The sequence below is a fragment of the Ictalurus punctatus genome, chromosome 16, assembly GCF_001660625.3.
Source record: "Ictalurus punctatus breed USDA103 chromosome 16, Coco_2.0, whole genome shotgun sequence".
Classification (NCBI taxonomy): Eukaryota; Metazoa; Chordata; class Actinopteri; order Siluriformes; family Ictaluridae; genus Ictalurus; species Ictalurus punctatus.
This window is the reverse complement of record NC_030431.2, coordinates 15,522,344-15,536,493: the sequence shown is the minus strand read 5'-3', so window position 1 is coordinate 15,536,493 and position 14,150 is coordinate 15,522,344. Positions and strand designations below refer to the sequence as shown.

Here is a 14,150-nt window from a genome sequence, read left to right as displayed (position 1 = left end):
CTGACTCTGACTCCTCACACTGTGTGTTTCTTCTTTCGATTCTTTTGTACTGCATCTGTTGTTCTCCTGCTGAGTTATAAGATTATTAAATTCATCCATTCATTAATCTTCAGTAACTGCTTTATCCTGATCAGGGTTGTTGAGGATCTGGAGCCAGTCCTAGGAACACTGCATGCATGGCTGGATAATTCACCCCAAGTGGGATGCCCGTCTGTCTCAGGGCACCATGCACACAGACATTCACACACTTATTCATATGTATTGACATTGTAAAGAAACATTTAAGCAAAATATAGGCTCAACGAACAACAATTCAACAATTTTTTGACAGTAATGGCTTACAGGGGATTGCGGGAATTGCATATAGCTTTTCAGACATAAATTAATAACAGTAATAGAAAAACAGCAAACCTCTACAGAATGGTAAGCAAGTTACAGCTTTAACTGTATTACCATAGAACTTAAATACATCCTGAATACAGTAAACATGCATATATTAATACAGATATTCTGTAAATATAGCAGACGTGGTAAAAGACTAGTTACAGTAACATGCTGGCAATAGTTTTGCCAGTATATTACTGTAAGAAAAAAAAGCAGTGAAAAGTCTACCAGTGCATGTAACATTCAACACCTATTACACTAATTAAAGGTTATATATCTCTCATATTTCAGTGTGAGATTTTTCATAAACTTTTTTTTAATCTTCACCAAGGGGGACCACAATTCTGGAGTTGTTTATCCGGAGCCTCTTCTGGAAACATGATTCAGGAGTGAAATGCCAATCAGTATGTAATGAGCTTATTTTGTTTTTGATCTAGTATAACAAAGTATAAACCTGACCGCTCTCACTGTTTGACATTTTAATTCATATGTCATTCCTGTGGCCTTCAAATAACAGACATTTTTCCTGTGAAGAAAAAAAGAAACAAAATCTCTGAACTCATGTTTTTATAACATTTTAGATTATACCAATTATAACAATTAAATAATTAAAGCAACATTGTTGTACATGGATAATAGATAGAGGTAATGGTTTATTACATGGTATATTACTGCACTTTGGTGCAGTTTCCCTTCTATTATTGTCTCTTTCTTACTACATTGTTACAACCCCAATTCTGAAAAAGTTGGGGCAGTATGGAAAATGCAAAAAAACAACAACAAAAAAAAAGTCAATTCACCCTGTACTATATTGAAAACACATTATTAACACATTATTTGATGTTTTACTTTGTGAATTAAATTCATTTTTGAAAATATGGACACATTTCAAATCTGATGACTGCAATACACTCCAAAAAAGTTGGGACAGTTGACTGTTTACCACTGTGTAACATCACCTTTTCTTTTAATAACACTTATTAAGCTTTTGAGGATTGAAGACACCAGTTTGTTAATTTTAGCATGCGGAATTTTCCCCCATTCATCCATTATGCATTTCTTCAGCTGCACAACTGTATGGGGGCTTCGTTGCCTTATTTTGCGCTTCATCCATCCATCCATACATCTTCTACCGCTTACTCCTTTTCAGGGTCACGGGGAACCTGGAGCCTATCCCAGGAAGCATCGGGCACAAGGCGGGGTACACCCTGGACAGGGTGCCAGTCCATCGCAGATAATGCGCAAAATGTGTGCATATCTTTCTGCATTAATGGTGCCCTCACATATGTGCAAGTTACCCATGCCATGGGCACTGACACACCCCCATACCATGACAGACGCTGGCTTTTGGACCTGACTCTGATAACATCTTGGATGGTCCTTTTCCTCTTTGGCCCGGAGAACACGACTGTTTTTTTGTCCAAAAACTATTAGAAATGTTGACTTGTTAGACCACAAAACACGATTCCACTGTGCTACTGTCCATCTCAGGTGAGACCGAGCCCAGAGAAGTCGGAAGTGCTTCTGGACAGTGTTGATGTATGGCTTCTGCTTTGCATAGTAAAACCTTAACTTGTATCTGTGGATGCAGCGGCGAATGGTGTTGACTAACAGAGGTTTACCAAAGTATTCCCGAGCCCATGTCAGGATATCCATTACAGACTAATGATGGTTTTTAAGACGGTGACGTTTGAGGGATCGGAGATCACACGCATTCAGTAGTGGTTTTTGGCCTTGCCCTTTGTGCACCGAGATTTTACCGGATTACTTGAATCCTTTAATTATATTGTGCACTGTAGATTGTGAAATGCCCAAAATTTGAAATGCCGATTTGTCTTTGGGGAATGTTGTTCTCAAAGTGTTGGATTATTCGCTGACGCATCTGTTGGCAGATTGGCGATCCTCGACCCATCCTTGCTCTTGAAGGACTAGGCCTTTTTTGGAGACTCCTTATATACTATGATTAGACCAACTTTTTTGGAATGTGTTGCAAGCATCAATTTCAAAATAAACGTTTACCTTCAAAAAACATGAATGTTGTGCAGTTGATGAGGTAAAACATCAAATAACTTGTCTTTATATGTTTTTTGTTTAAACACAAGTCAAAGTGTATTTTACAAATCACTTCTCTTTGTTTTTATTAGCATTTTCCATACTGTCCCAACTTTTTCAGAATTGGGGTTGTATTTCCTTGGACCTCTGAAAACGTGTCTTTGTGTTTACCGCATGCCAGCGCAGTGTATCAAGAGGAAGTCCCAGATGGCAATGTGGGCAGTTGCTGATAGAGTTCATATCATCCTCATCAGCCTCCCTCTTCATCTCTCTGTGTCCCTCACTGCCCCATAGAGGGAAAGATGTGGAGCGTGAGGAGCGTGCCACTCCAAAATGAGGCCTGGGGTCTTGCTGATAGCTCAAACAATCTCCACCATAGGGAGGCATTAAAGCCTTGTTCTCCAACTCCAGCTGCAACTAAATATTGAAAAGACAGCACCATCTAGAGGACATGTGCAGCAGAAAAACACAGGCTTATATACAGCTATCTCAGATACATAATTTACAGCTTACTGAAATGGTTGATACAAGAGACTGAAATGGTTGATACAAGAGACGAAAGTCAGGATAAGAATGTGAAACCCAACCCTGAATGATAGCGACAGAAAAGACAGAAGGTCAGATCAGTTTCCTATCTAATGAACTGCACCACAAGACATGAGCACTGATAAACCAATGTACCTGTGGTGTGTTGAGCTCTGCCAGAGAGTGAGATTTCATGCAGTACCAACAGAGCTCCATGCCTGAGTAATTTTAACAAAAACAAAACCAGTATTTTGAAAGTAGCGTTTAGACTGGGCACATCTTTGTAAAGATCATGTATTATTTAATTTCAATTAAAATGTATAAGACATAATAAGGCAACATAGGGACTAAATCCTAAAGGCTGCTGCTACTACTACTACTACTACTACTACTAATAATAATAATAATAATATTAATAATAATAATAGGAATATACATACTCTCTGTGCCTGTAGGCTGTTTCTTCAGTTCTGCCTGTTCTCGAAGCTGTTCTCCAACTGCAGGCAGTCCTTGAGACTGGTCCTTAAGTCCTGACTGTTCTTGAAATTGTTCTCCAACTGAAAGTTTTTCCTGAGACATTTCAGATCATTCCTGAGGTTCAGACGCCTGTTCCAGTATCTGAAGCTCAGCTTGTTTTAATCTCTCACCTTCACTGGAGCTCTGTGAAGAGAAAATAAGTGAAAGAGAAAATGAGATATAAAGTGACAGATGACGGTAAAGTGATGCAGTACAAGCCGATACTAGTACAGTCCTAGAATGATCATGCTAGATCATTGATCTGATCTAATAATGATCTGCTAGAATGTTTTGGAGAAAATTTGAACCGTCTGTCTTTGTCTCACTGTTTGTTTTAGAAGTAATGTTTATATTGTAAAATAAATAAATAAATAAATAAATAAATAAATAATAATAAGGCTTTACATTAGTCAGTTAATCAGATATTAGCATTACAAAATCCATTTCCTGTTTACAGCAATGAATCATACTGTGAAACATAAAATCTAAAAAGGCTGCTCTTATCATGAGCCCTGCATGCCCTTATATCTGTCATTAACACCTGGCTACTCACCTCATGCACGTCGTCTGCCCAGTCACCAAACACTGCTCCTGTGGCAGCACACTGCTGTTTGTTTTTCTCCGTCTTCTCGCTTTCCACGAAACGGAAACTCTGACAGTTTAATAATGGATGAGTCCGAATGGCTCACAAGTAGATTTGCTGTAAAGAGTAAGCGAAGGCCAGCTTTAGTGTCACACTGTGACTTTGTCAGCACACCTTGTCAGTAACAAGTGTAATACTGTTATTAAACACGACCTCAGTTTGACAAACAGGTTTATTTACTGTATTAGCACCCACATCAGAATAGCATCAGAATAAATAGTGCACTTCTTTGCAATTACTTATGAGTATGACATTAATTTTCAGACAAATTTCTCATCAACATTCCTCAGCATGTTTATTGATTAAGCCATATACAGTTACAAACAAAATGATTCAACCCCCATTGCAAATCAGGTTTATTGTCAAAATTTACAGAATTTCAGCTGTTTGCAATGAACAAATCAAACAAAATCAATTGAAATAGTTCAACACAACGAATGTGCTTTCCCCAAATTCAACTGAAAATGCAACTTATAATGATTTCTCCAGTTAATATTATTCAACCCCTTCATGGCAAGCATCTTTAGTACTTAGTAAAGCACCCTTTTGCTGTTATGACCTGCTGCAAATGAGATGCATAGCTTCTGGCAGCGGTCCTGAGGAATCTTAGCCTGTTCCTCATGAGCAATGGTCTCGAGTTCAGTAATATTCTTGGGTTTGCGTGCTGCAACCACCTTCTTCAAATCCCAGCAGAGATTTTCTATGGGGTTCAAGTCAGGTGACTTTGATGGCCCTGTAGAATCTTCCAGGACTTCTTCTGCAAACAAGCCTTGGTGGAATTGGAGGTATGCTTGGGATCATTGTCCTGTTGGAAGGTCCAATGACACCCAAGCTTCAGCTTCCTCACAGACGGCATGAAGTTTTCTCCTAGGATTTCCTGATACTTCAATGAATCCATCTTGCCTTCCACACGCTGCAGGTTTCCAGTGCCAGAGGATGCAAAGCAGCTCCACAGCATCACCGATCCACCACCATGCTTGACTGTGGAGAGAGTATTTTTTCTTCATTCTTCTTCCTCCAGACATACCGCTGATCCATCATGATGAAAAGTTCCAGTTTTGTTTCATCGGTCCACAGAACAGGATCCCAAAACTTCTGTGGCTTTTTTTATATGATTTTGAGCGAATTTTCTTGTGCTTTTGGGTCAGTAGAGGTGTACATCTTGGAGTTCTGGCATGGAAACCTTCAGCGTTTAGTATGCGCCTTACTGTGCTCACTGAAACCTCAGTGCCTCTTGTCACCAGCTCAAGCACAACTGGTGCAACTAATGAAGCCCTTGATTAGTTGTATCAGATGTGCTTGAGACAACACCTGTTTTGCATATTATTGCTGTTATGATGGATTCGATTCAGGGTGTTGAATAATTTTGAGACTGGAGAAATCATTCTAACTTGCATTTTCAGTTGAATGTCAGTTTTTTGAATTTCAGTTTCACAGACATTTGATGAATAATGAATAATGAATCAACATTAAAAGTAACAGTCAGTATCTGATGTGTCCACCAGCTGCTTTAAGTACTACAGTGCATCTCATCCTCATGGACGGCACCAGATTTGTCAGTTCTTGCTGTGAGATGTTACTCCACTCTTCCACCATGACATTTGCAAGTTCTCCATCATGTCTGGGGGGGACACATGGTTACATGTAATTTTCCACTGCAAGGACGATCAGCTGTCCTTCCTGTCTCCCTGTAGCACTGTCTTAGGCATCTTACATTACAGACATTGCAGTTTATTGCTCTGGCCATATCTGCAGTCTTCATGCTTCCATGCTGTAGGCCTATGGCATGTTCACGCAGGTGAGCAGGAACACTAGACATTTTTTCCTGGTGTTTTTCAGAGTCAGTAGAAAGGTGTCTTTAGTGTCCTAAGTTATTGTAACAGTGACCTTAACTGCCTACCGCCTGTAAACTCTTAATGTCTTAAGGACTGTTCCACAGGTGCATATACAGTCTGCAATATACAGGTGCAAATACTGTCTCTTGAAAAAGCGATGTTTCTTTTTTTCTGAGTATATGTACTGTATGTTTCTGTCAGTGTACTGTATATGTGTGTATTCACGCGTGTGCATTTTTCTAGCGTGGAAATGGTGCAGTGGAGGCCGAGAGTGAATGTAAGTGCTTATGACTGTGCAGTGAGCTCATTAATGTGGAGGTGGTCCAGCAGTTTATGGAGCTGTTCGATGCGCACTTACACAGGGTGAGTCACTCAAAGCTTCACCCCCATTCTCTCTTTTACTGCCTCCCTGCCTTTCTCTCTCACTTCATCAATTTCTCACCCTCTTCACCTTTTCCTCTTCGCTTTTTCAGCTTTGCCTCTGGCACAAACAGCACCCGTTTGGAACGTAGGATTAAGTGGTAATGCTGTTGCTTCGCTCCACTGTTTTCTCTATTAACATTTTTGCAGGTGTTTCTAACAGCGATGGTAATGATTTGGCTGTGAATGCACACAGAGTGGGCTTGAGGAAGAAAAAAGTGTGTGTGTGTGTGTGTGTGTGTGTGTGTGTGTGTGTGTGTGTATGTGCGCACATCCTTCACAACACTTTTTACTTCTCCCAATTAGAAATGAGCTTTTAGCAGGCAAATTAATCATATAACAATCTGGGCTTGACACTTACTGCAGCTATAGTTAAATGTTCCATGTCTTGGTATAATTACAGCATTATTGAAACATGACTGGCCTCCAGCAGTGTGTTGCCATTCTCTACAAGCTTTTGTCAGTATCTGACAAGTGTAAACACAAAGCACTGGATAATACTGCATGCATGTATGCTGTGTCTCGACACAAAAAAACACGTTGCTAGACATCAGCGCCTGATGGCACAAACACATTTTCGAATGTCAGTATTATTCCGAGCACACAGGATGTCCTGATCTGAATTTGCAAAACAACCTGTTTACCTCTGTAAGGCAGCTCCGAGAGCATCATGAAGACAATCTGAGCAGCGGCAGCTCCTGCACAGGCAGGGGAGATGATCATTATACTGCAATTATCATCATGCAGGTTTGGAATATAAAAGAGGATCAAGTGAACAGCAATATGATCTCACGGAGCTCTAAACAAATTGGCTCAATTATTACTAATCAGGGGGAATATAGGCAGTGCGCAAGATGTATTTTAGTCACTTGGAAAGTTTAAGTGGAGAGTGTTTTGGCCATTTTTTGAACCTCTGTCGTGCACTGGTTGGTCGGCTCGGAGGAGTGCATCATCAGAGCGGCTTCCAGCACTGCGTATGACTCAGTGTAATTATCCATCCGTTTTTTTATATCTGAAGTATCTGTGCCTCTGCCGTCATTGCCTTAGACTACATTTCTGAGGGCTTGATTTTGAGCAGGCATACAAGCCTCTTTGTTTGTGTGTGTGTGTGTGTGTGTGTGTGTGCGTGCATGTGTGTGTGTGTGTATGTGTACGCGTATAGTCGTTACTGGGTGGACACAACAAAATTTGACATGGGTGGAGCCACTGTTTACATTAAAAGCAGTTTGCATGTGATAGCTGATACATGTACAGCATGGGTGTCCATGTTTTATTACCGTTGCATTGTATTGGTGTACAGTAAAAGGCTATTTTGTTTCATGCTGCAGTGAAAATGTTAAGTAGATGCGCAGAGTGGTTATAAGTGCCTATGACACTTTTACCATGGCTGAAAAAGGACACTTTCCTCTGTTCACTGATCAAGTTCCTCTAGAACATCACAGCATGTCCTGAAGTACTGTGTTTCTGAAGCTGATTGACTCACTGGTCTCATAATCCAAGTTTTTGTTATTATCAGTACATGAATTGTTTAATTTGCTGCTGGACCGCCACTCCTGGCAACGAACTAATTTCGGAGTGGGGCATTAGCTCGATAATCAGCTTTTAATCTTGAAAACTGGGCTTTTGATCAGCTCTGCTTGAAAATCTTGAAAATTTTGAGAGACCCTAGAATATTGGTATCTTTTTGCGTCCCCCCCCCCCCCCCCCCCCCATAATTAACACTGATTGTGCATCATGACAAATCAAATGTAGATAGTTTTTGACCAGTTGGTGGTTGCATAATTTATGAATATTATGCACACTTCATTATGACAGTGGATGTCCCATTTGCGCAAACTGTGTCCATTCAGAGGTCAAAATTATTCGTTTGTGGTAAATTGTCTGCGTTTAATTAGAGAGCATTCGTTCGTACTGGGTTTGGCTTTCAAGTCCTGCATGTCTGTGTTCGTGTGCATATATGGTAAATGCATGTTGCCATACACTAATGCTTGAGGTCCTACCTTAGGGCAATGGCTATTTTGTCTAGCAAGGGTGAGTGCATGTGCAGGTGTTTGTGTCCAGTGTATGGGTATAAATCTTAATGCTTGAGGTTCTGCAGTGGTGCATGGCAGTAGATGACTCACCCATCAATCATGTGACTCATTAATCACTGCAGCTCTCTCTCTCTCTCTCTTTCTCTCTCTCTACTCCCTTTTTCCCCTTCCCCATCGCTCTCTCTCTCACACCCTTTTTCCCCATCTCTCTCTCTCTCTCTCTCTCTCTCTCTCTCTCTCTCTCCTTCTCTGCACTCCCCCCTCCTTGGTTTCATTGTGTCTCCATAGTTATTCCTGTCACATCAATAGCCTTTTTACATTCCAGTCTCTCTCTCTCTACTATTGTGAATGACTCTTTCATATATACTCCTTCATGTCTCCTCGTTTCATTGAATGCCATCATAGTCAATTGGCTGGAGAAAATGGAGGATTATTTTTCAATGGTATGTGATTTATTGAGTTGTAAGGGGTTTGCTATGTATTCTTGCATGTACGTGTGCATCTGCAAATGCAAGAATGTGGAAAACCTTAATTTTCCGATCAGCCTATTGCTCAAAATGGAGAATCAACCAACCTTCGCTAATGCTTTATCTTTTAAATGAGGCTTTTATATAGAACACTTGTTTTATATATTTCATATATTGGTTTGAAGCTTATAGTTTTCTAGGGTTACTTTGACTTTTTTGCAAATAGATTTCACGTTCACATCCATTAGCTGATAAATGCATCATACCAGGCTTTAGGCGACAGTTCCAACTTTTATATATTGTCAATGTTACAGGCAGGTGAAAAGGAACAATGCTACACCGTACAATCTGTTAGTCAAAGTCCACTTTTGTCGAATGTAAAATGAAACAGTGCACTTGAAAGGCTTAAACGGCACATTATTCTGGATGACTAATCAAACGCTCTCCAATAAGGCATTTTAAAAAAACGATCTTTAATAAAATAGTGGCTTTTATTTTTTTCATATAGCAAAACTAGTAATCAACATGCTGTTATTTACACATTGCACACACTTGTTTATTTCACACTGTACAACTTACAATCTGGAAGGTGACATCAACAACAAATTCCTTTCACAAGACTGATTCACTTGTGGAAACAAAGATTTCTTTCTTAAGGTTTTTTGTATATTTTTTTAAATAACCACAGTTTTTCAAAGAGGCAAGTTCCCCTGTAATTTTTTTTTTCTGTTTTTTTAAGATGCAAATACAGATAGACGTGCAGACGTTTCAACCTCAGTTCATTTCTCAAGACTTTTCAAGTGTTTTAAAACTTCTTTTGAATAGACATAATATATACAGCTTTCTTCTGACCCTCAAGACAAAGATACAATGTGTTGATAGAATGCTAGAGGCAACCCATAAATAGTAATAAAGGCGTTTTAAAAATGTTTGTGAGGCATAGAGGAAATCATTGGCAAGGTGAAAGAACACTGAAAAAACTACCGTCCTAGGACATCCCATCCATTAAAGACGCCCACCATTTTGCATTTATTTAAACAGAGTGGAAGATTTGCTTTCAAGTTTGTGGTGGATATTTGTTTTTGTTTCACATAAAGTTATTATTTTCAAGGGTGCAAGACCTGCATGCACATGAATTAAATAGAGCCATATTAAGACAAAAAGACTACTGATAATAATAACTAAACATGGCCTATGAAAAAGATGGGTCAGTAATAATTTCACTAGTGAGTCAAGAATTCAGCCCCAAGCTGAGACCCTTTTTTAAAATCACGTTAATTAATCAAGCATCAAAAGTAATCTTTGTGTAAACATGGGTCTCTTGCAATTGGCACCTAAAATGTTTTGACATGCAAGAGTAAAACCATACCTGAATGAATCCTGTCAAATTCACCCGTAAGTTCTCTCACCAAATGAAAATGTAAACTGCGAGAGGAACAGAATGCAAACACACATAGAGGGTCCAGTACCTCATTAACATCGCTTTTCTGACCTAACCTGGAATGTTTTAAAAAACAAGAGTGGAGAAGTAACACAGAATTAGTCTTTCCTCAGCCCTTAACCTCACTCCCTCACTCACTCCATTTTTCTCTTTGTTCTCCTCACTCTTTTTCATCGCTATGGTTTATCACAGGTCTTTCCCACAGATAGATAACTATCTAGAACAACCTGCGATTGTAGTAAATCTTCTCAATGAAGTTCTCCAGCTCATCGTCACTATCTGGCACAGGCTCTGGCTCATCATACGCATAGTCTGGGTGGTAATAATAGCCAGGTGCCACTGCACTTGGAGGAGAACGGGCTTTGGGCACGGGGAGCGTCTGGTAAGTTCGGGGATGAGGAAGGATGTAGTTAGAAATGACTGTGTCTGCTAAAGGATAGATATTTTGGGGCCGGCGGGCCCCTTGCACCCTGTTTCGCTCCCTCCCCTTGGCTCTGTCTTTGTACCTACGTTTGGGAGGCTTAAAGCCATAACCAATAGGGTCTCCAAAGTTGTAGTCAAAGGAGAGCGCAGGATTTGTATAGAAGCGTGGTTTAGGAGATGGAAAATAGACAGGGTAATAGGCTCGATATGGCTTCTGATAGTAGGGAAAGGAAGGATATGCTAATAACTGCTTCTCTGGCTTAAACCAGTAGTCCTGCTTGTTGAACTTGGGTTTACTTTTCTCCTTGTACCACTTTGTATATGGGTTACTCTTGTAAGAGGATTTCTTTGGGGACTTAGGGTATTGGTAAAGGGGAGCTCTTGGTTTGGCTTTGAGTGGGACTAAAGGCCGGAAACGGGGGGTATTGTTGGGGGGTGGGTCCTTCCTCTTCTTCTTCTCTTCCACATCTGTGATGATCTCGACTACATCATCAGCAGGTAGGTGCAGTTTACTAGAGATTTCGATCAGCTTGTCAATTGTCTCTGGGTCCATTTCATCATCATCACTGTCCTCCACTTCGTTAGACCGTTTATCCTCAGCCACATTGTTGAGCAATAAAGCATTCTTCCTGTCTTTCATATAAGAGGCTGTTTTTTGTTTCCTCCCCATGTATTCCAGAAGCATGTCAGAGGCGATATCTGCAAGTCTCTGCTCTTCCTCTCTTGCCTCTTGTGCCTCTGCCTCCTGTCTCTGCACCTCTTCTTGCTCAGCTCGGGCTCTTGCCTCTTCTTCTTCACGGGGAAGAACCTCCTCCTCCTCTTCTATGAAGTCAAAATCATCCATGAAGTTTCGGTCAAGCTGGGAGGGGTTTCTCTCTCTCTCTTCCTGCCACTTGAGCTTTTTGCTGGCCAAGGCCAGCTGCTGGTTATAAGCTTTGTAGCCCTTCAGAGGTGGGAGGATCTCATTGTCCTGGAGCCCAAGGTCAATGTTTTGAAAATAGCCCCTGGTTTTACGTTGTAGTGAGGTGATGATATGGGATGGGACCTCTGTTTTCTTACTGAGCCAACTCTGTAGAAGCCCTTCCTTTTCCTCAAACTTCTTTTCACCATTTCTATTCTTCTTCTCCTCATCTGAAACCCATGGGTCTGTTAATCCTACCTTTTCTTCTCCTCCCTTCTCCACTCCTTGCATCACCTTAGTCACTCCAGACTGCGGTATCTCTATATTCTCCTCTTCACCCACGCTTTGCTCAGGGTTTCTCTGGTCCTCCTGATCCATCCACATCTCCAGCTCCTTCCATGGCTCCTTCTTCATGTACTCCGCTGTCTCTACCAGGTTTCCATTCTCTTCTGTAGCTGGATGATCAAGAGCCTCTAACAACACAGACACCAGCGCCCTGGCAGAGTCTATGTCTGTAAAGCGGCCCTGTCCCAGTGGAGTCTGGAGGATGGCTTCCACTTTCCTGTGTGTCCTGACCGCTCCAGCTGCTGTGGCTGGTTCTTCGTGCACCAGCCAGAGTGTCTCATTGCTGGTGCCCGTGAGAGGGCTTTCAGTAAGCACTGGGGCAGCAGCAGGTAGCTGTGGAGCAATGCTGAGCAGGACTAACAGGAGAGTAGTGGAGGGAGGATGGCAGCAGGTCATGTCCTTGCAGAGCAGACCAGATGGGGCTGGGGGAGAGGGGACAGGGTGAGTACCTTGCAGAGACACACAAAACAAAACGAGTCAATTCTGGTATCGTTCATGCAATACACCGTATGACACACAACCCCCTATACAATACATTCCCCGACTAAAGCATTTGTGAGCTCCTCACCATATCACCACTAACACTAACACAAATCTCCCATAAAGCTTATATGATGTAAAGATTATATTATGTGGCAGCAGTTTCCATATATATATATATATATATATATATATATATATATATATATATATATATATAGATAGATAGATAGATAGATAGATAGATAGATAGATAGATATAATTAAAAATACACTTGTATAAGAATTTCTGCTCATTTTTTTAGTATACCAACGTATATGTAGTACTATACCAAAATAAAAATAAATAAAAAACGACTCATTCACATGCCCATTGTAGTCTTTATTTGTTAATTGGCAGGTATCCGAATTCATAGGATTCACAGACTGACTACGGCATTCCAGTAAAACAGATAACAGATCCTTAAGACCGATAATAAGGCGAATTTCCTTGCTTATAAGAAGCGAGTCTTTCTTAGCCAGAACGCAACTTTAAAATGCAGTTCACACATCAGTGCGAGACGGGTTATTACCACAGCGTCAGTATGGTGTCGTTATGGAGATATGAAGCTACTGGGTGCGATTCCGCGTCTCTATAAGCTATTTAATCACAGTCATATTCTAGATAAGTCCATCACAGACACCCGTTTAATTTGTTTCGTTTTCTATAGACATAGTTGGAATAATAGGACTACTGCTGAAGCTCAGGTACTTATCAGAATTACTTATCAGAATGAAATCCTGAAACCGTATTATTCTGTAAAAAGTCCGATCTTAGATTACATTAGACTTCTATATGAAGCTATGAATGCTGAATATCCACTGGGGGGTTTTTTCTGTTATTTTTTTTTAAAGTCTGTGTCCTGGAAACCAGCTCTTCGGCTGACAATTTTCACTCAGATGAGTGGGCGCTGTCAATATAAAACGTTTTTCCGAGACCTAATTCCCATTCCCATACTACGGTTTAACTGTGTATGTCTTTTAACGTGCACTGGAAAGAATAATAAAAGCGTAGAAACGCCACTCACCTGCGATCACCCACGCAAAATGCAGCTGCAACTCAGAAGCGCTCTGTGCCTCTTCGGGTCTAACGAATGAAGCTCGAAGATCTCAGTCCTTTTTTAATTCGAAACTAAGAAGAAGAAGAAGAAGCAGAAGAAGAAAAAGTTTTCTTTTCCAGGCCCAGACTGATATTTCGTTTACGATTCACTCTTGTTTGCACATGTAAAAAGCTGTTATTGGTTGTTGTACGTCAGTGTGGCGCGTGATTTTTTTTATCAGGACCGCGGACAGCTCAGCGCCGATAAGTACAGGCGCGTGGGCCCACGTGACCAGCGAGTCAGCGCGCGCCGCCTTTGACGTCACCCCCTTCATTGATAAGAATTTCGTGTCTCGTTTGAACTCAGAGGGTACGTTACGCTGCTCTGATGAATGAACGGAAACGGCATGAATGAAGCAACTCTCTCCATTAAGAACGGAGAGCACCGTGCTTGGAAATCAGAAGCATATTCTCGGTTAAATCAAGTTCTCAAATCGCTTTTATTCATTAAGTGACGTGCGTTGGGAAGCAGAATGGCGATAAATGATGCGTGGGCCTATTTAATTGGGAGGTTAATTGAAGATGCGGGTCTAAATGATGTGAAACT

The 14,150-nt window shown here is 40.8% G+C and overlaps 1 protein-coding gene across 1 annotated transcript; it reads right to left on the bottom strand.

Annotated features, from left to right (window-relative positions):
• Nucleotides 1-9,222: 9,222 nt before the first annotated feature.
• On the bottom strand, nt 9,223-13,789 carry si:dkey-175g6.2 (trichohyalin). Its single transcript, XM_017488434.3, has 2 exons — nt 13,533-13,789; nt 9,223-12,434 (listed from the first exon to the last, which is right to left on the bottom strand). The coding sequence occupies exon 2, from the start codon at nt 12,379-12,381 to the stop codon at nt 10,534-10,536; it is 1,848 nt and encodes a 615-aa protein (XP_017343923.1). The 5' UTR covers nt 12,382-12,434; nt 13,533-13,789; the 3' UTR covers nt 9,223-10,533.
• Between the last annotated feature and the right edge of the window lie 361 nt (nt 13,790-14,150).

What these genes read in the sequence shown, in the direction of transcription:
- si:dkey-175g6.2 (XM_017488434.3), bottom strand. Translation starts at nt 12,381, where the DNA reads ATGACCTGCTGCCATCCTCCCTCCACTACTCTCCTGTTAGTCCTGCTC.